The sequence below is a fragment of the Tupaia chinensis genome, unplaced genomic scaffold, assembly GCF_000334495.1.
Source record: "Tupaia chinensis unplaced genomic scaffold, TupChi_1.0 Scaffold138060_1, whole genome shotgun sequence".
NCBI classification, from domain to species: domain Eukaryota; kingdom Metazoa; phylum Chordata; class Mammalia; order Scandentia; family Tupaiidae; genus Tupaia; species Tupaia belangeri.
This window is the reverse complement of record NW_006197961.1, coordinates 2,214,856-2,218,558: the sequence shown is the minus strand read 5'-3', so window position 1 is coordinate 2,218,558 and position 3,703 is coordinate 2,214,856. Positions and strand designations below refer to the sequence as shown.

The 3,703-nt window shown below is 48.8% G+C and overlaps 1 protein-coding gene across 1 annotated transcript; it reads right to left on the bottom strand.

Annotated features, from left to right (window-relative positions):
* Window positions 1–2,009: 2,009 nt before the first annotated feature.
* On the bottom strand, window positions 2,010–2,948 carry LOC102482748 (olfactory receptor 7A5). The gene has a single exon (XM_006161057.1). The coding sequence runs from the start codon at window positions 2,946–2,948 to the stop codon at window positions 2,010–2,012; it is 939 nt and encodes a 312-aa protein (XP_006161119.1).
* Window positions 2,949–3,703: the final 755 nt, after the last annotated feature.

Genomic DNA, 3,703 nt, shown 5'->3' with positions numbered 1-3,703 from the left:
AAACTTGAAACCTGCAATCAAGGGTGCCAGCCTACAAAAGTTCCTGTGACAAATAAGAATAAACTCAAGAGTCTTGGACAGAGATGACTGATTATGATCTGTCTCATTTCCTAATCCCATCTATCTAGCAAATATTTTGTGGGGTTTTTTTTTAGAGAGATTTTTGCTGTGGAGTATTTACACAGAGAGACAGAGAAGATGAAAGTGGGAAATAACTCTTCGGGGGCATGACTACACTGCAGTCCTTTCTCCTCCATTCTCCTCCTCGAGTTCCAGGCATGGGCACACGCACCCAGTGTGATGTCAAGCCACTGGATCCAAGATTCCAACTGTTGTTGACCACGTGAGAGCCCTGCACCTTAAACACTGCACCACCTACTGGCCACTATTTTGTGTTCTATTTATGACATGGTTATTCATATGCAGCTATCAGGACCAGCAGTTGGCATAATGGCTATGTCGCTGGACTCCCATGTAGTCGACCACGGTTCGAGTCCTGGACCTGGTGGCTTAAACTCACACCAGGTGCGTGTGCGTGCGTGTCCAAGATCCCGAGAGGAGAATGGAGAAGGGATTCCAGCGTGGCCATCCCCCCTGAGGGTTGATTTCTTGCTTTCTGTGTCTCTCTCTCTCTCTCTCTCTGTCTTTCCAGTGAGTGCATGCACCCTATAGCAAAAACCTCTCCAAAAAAAATAAACAAATCAAAGGAGATACAGGAGAGACTCAAGAAAACACATAGCTACAAAAGGTACTATATTTACAGGGCCTGGAGATATGAGAAGCATGGAAATTCTTCATCCAGTTAAACAAAATAAATAAATAAATAAATAAATAAACCTGCATTCAGTCCTTCTTTTCGTCCAATCTGTCAGATTCTGGTTTCTTGTGCACATGCTGGGCACATTCCAGGCTGATCTGGCTGGGGATTCTAACTGCAGGCACCATGTGGGATCTGGCTTCCCTGGAGCAGTGTGTTACCATTATATCACAGAACTAGCCCTCTCGTTCTTCTTGCATTGGATTTACCAAGTTTCCATTCTCAAAGAATTAGTCTATCAGGACAGCAGGTGGCATAGTGTAGCGGTTACACTGCTGGACTCCCACATGGCTGACCGTGATTCAAGTCCCAGACCCAGTGGTTTGAAACTCACTCTGGGCACATGTGTGTGTGCCCAGAATCCCAAGAGGAGGATAGAGGAGAAGGGATTATGCCATGACCATGCCCCCGAGAGGTGATTTCTCACTTTCCCTCTCCCTGTCTCTGTCTCTCCCTTCTGGCGAGTACACACCCTAAAGCAAAACCCTTTTTTTTCTTCTTCTTTTTTTTTTTTTTTTTGGAGAGATTTTTGCTATAGGGCGCATGCGCTCACCAGATAGACAGAGAGAGACAGAGAGACAGAAAGCGAGAAATCACCCCCCAGGGGGGATGGCCATGCCGCAATCCCTTCTCCTCCATTCTGCTCTTCGGATCTTGGGCACGCATGCACATGGGTCTGGCTTGAGTTTAAACCACCAAGTCTGGGACTCGAATCACGGTCGACTCCATGGGAGTCCAGTGACATAGCCATTATGTCAACTGCTGGTCCCTCTTTTCTTTTTCTTTTTTAATATTTGGTCACTGTACATCTTTACAGCAGACAAAATGAATCTTCCCATCATGAATACACTGCATATTAGTCCAAAGATTTTTTTTCCCTTGATTCCTTACCTCCCATCTTTTACCACCCACCCTCCTCCTACACTGTCTCTACCATTCTTTTTGAAAGTTTATTTACTTATGTCTTCCACAACTCAGAGAAAGGATCATCACACTAGAATCCATGCCCAGCCCCAGTCCCCTGGATCATGGCACGTGTATACCCAGTGTGTACAAACAAGCTTTGGGATTGAACCAGAGACCTTTCCTTGTGGGTGCTCTTCCATTGCCACTGAACCACCACCTGCCTGGACGCCACTCCTGTTCCTAGCTACTCATGGGCGCTTAGCAAGACCCAAGGCAAATATTCCTGTCACTCACTGGAAGAGGCAGTGCTGAAAAGACGTCTCAGGGCCCTCTTGATGTCCTCGTTCCTCAGGCTGTAGATAAACGGGTTCAACATGGGGGTGACCACAGTGTACATCACTGAAGCAACGGCACTGGCCTTGGAATTGTGGGTAGCCCCTGAACTGAGGCGCACCCCAAGACCTGTGCCGTAAAACAAGAACACAACGGAGAGGTGAGACCCACAGGTGGAGAACGCCTTATATTTCCCTCTGGCGGATGTAATCCTCAGTATGGAGGAGATGATCCTGGAGTAAGAGTAAAGGATCCCAGAAAAGGGAATAACACCCATTACCCCAGCGGTGAGATGCATCTCAATGACATTGAAAAGAGTGTCTGAGCAGGCTAGGGGGACAACCTGGTTGATCTCACAGAAGAAGTGGGGAATCTCCACGTCCATGCAAAAAGACAACCGTAATGCCAGCAAAGCCCGGAGCAGAGGCTCCAGGATGCTCAGAATCCAGAATGCCAGCAGCGCCACGCCACAGAGCTGGGGGTTCATGATGACCGTGTAGTGTAGGGGGTGACAGATGGCCATGAACCGGTCATAGGCCATCACAGACAGGAGGAAGGTGTCCAACTCTCCAAAAAGGAGGAAAAAATATATTTGAGCGAGGCAGCCTTCATAGGTGATGACCTTGCTCTGTGTCTGGATGTTCAGCAGCATCTTTGGGACGGTGGTGGAGGTGAAACAGATGTCACAGAAAGACAGATTGGAGAGGAAGAAGTACATGGGGGTGTGTAGGTGGGAGTCGGTGATGGTGGCCAGGATGATGAGCAGGTTCCCGCTCAGAGTAATCAGGTACATGGACAGGAACAGCCCGAAGAGGATGGGCTGAAGATCTGCCTCTTGTGAGAGTCCAAGGAGGATGAATTTTGAAAACTGTGTGTGATTTCCAGGTTCCATGGAGCTGGGGTGACTGTCGTGAAGGAGGTGGTAACAGCAGTACGTTACAGACATTATTGAGACTACCTGCGGTGGTGTGCACTGGGCACTGCTGTGTGGCAAGCTCAAGGCACGTGAGAAGCCCAGGTTTGGTTCCCACGCCCCCTCTAAAGGGTTGGATGTGGTGATGTGTCCCTGTCATTCCAGATAGACTGAGGCAAGAGGATCACAAGGTCAGGGTCAGTGGAAGCATACAGTGAACCCTGCCTGAAAAAGCTGAGCACATTCTGCTCCTGTGGTCCCAGCTACTCGGGAGCCTGAGGCAGCAAGATTAAGATACAGTGAGGCCCAGTCTAAAAATGAAAAGCAAAGGGACCAACAGGTGATGTGGTGGTTGAGGCAAGTGGCATGGTAGTCTGAATCCTCAGACTGAATTCCACATGGCCAGCTGACCGCAGTTCAAGTCCCAGACTCAGCAACTTAAAAAGTCATGCAGGGTGCAGGTACATGTGTGCCTTAAATCCTGAGAGGAGAATAAAGGAGAGGAGATTATGGTTTGTTTTTGGGGGGGGGTTGTTTGTTTGGGGGTTTTTTTGGAGAGATTTTCGCTATAGGGTGTGTATGCTCGCCAGACAGAGAGAGACAGAGAGACAGAAAGCAAGAAATCGCCCCCCAGGGGGGCTGGCCATGCCACAATCCCTTCTCCTCCATATTCTCCTCTTGGGATCTTGGGCTCGCACACACACACCCAGCGTGAGTTTTAAGCCACCGGGTCC

Coding starts and splice junctions, on each gene's coding strand:
- LOC102482748 (XM_006161057.1), bottom strand. CDS start 2,948: ATGGAACCTGGAAATCACACACAGTTTTCAAAATTCATCCTCCTTGGA.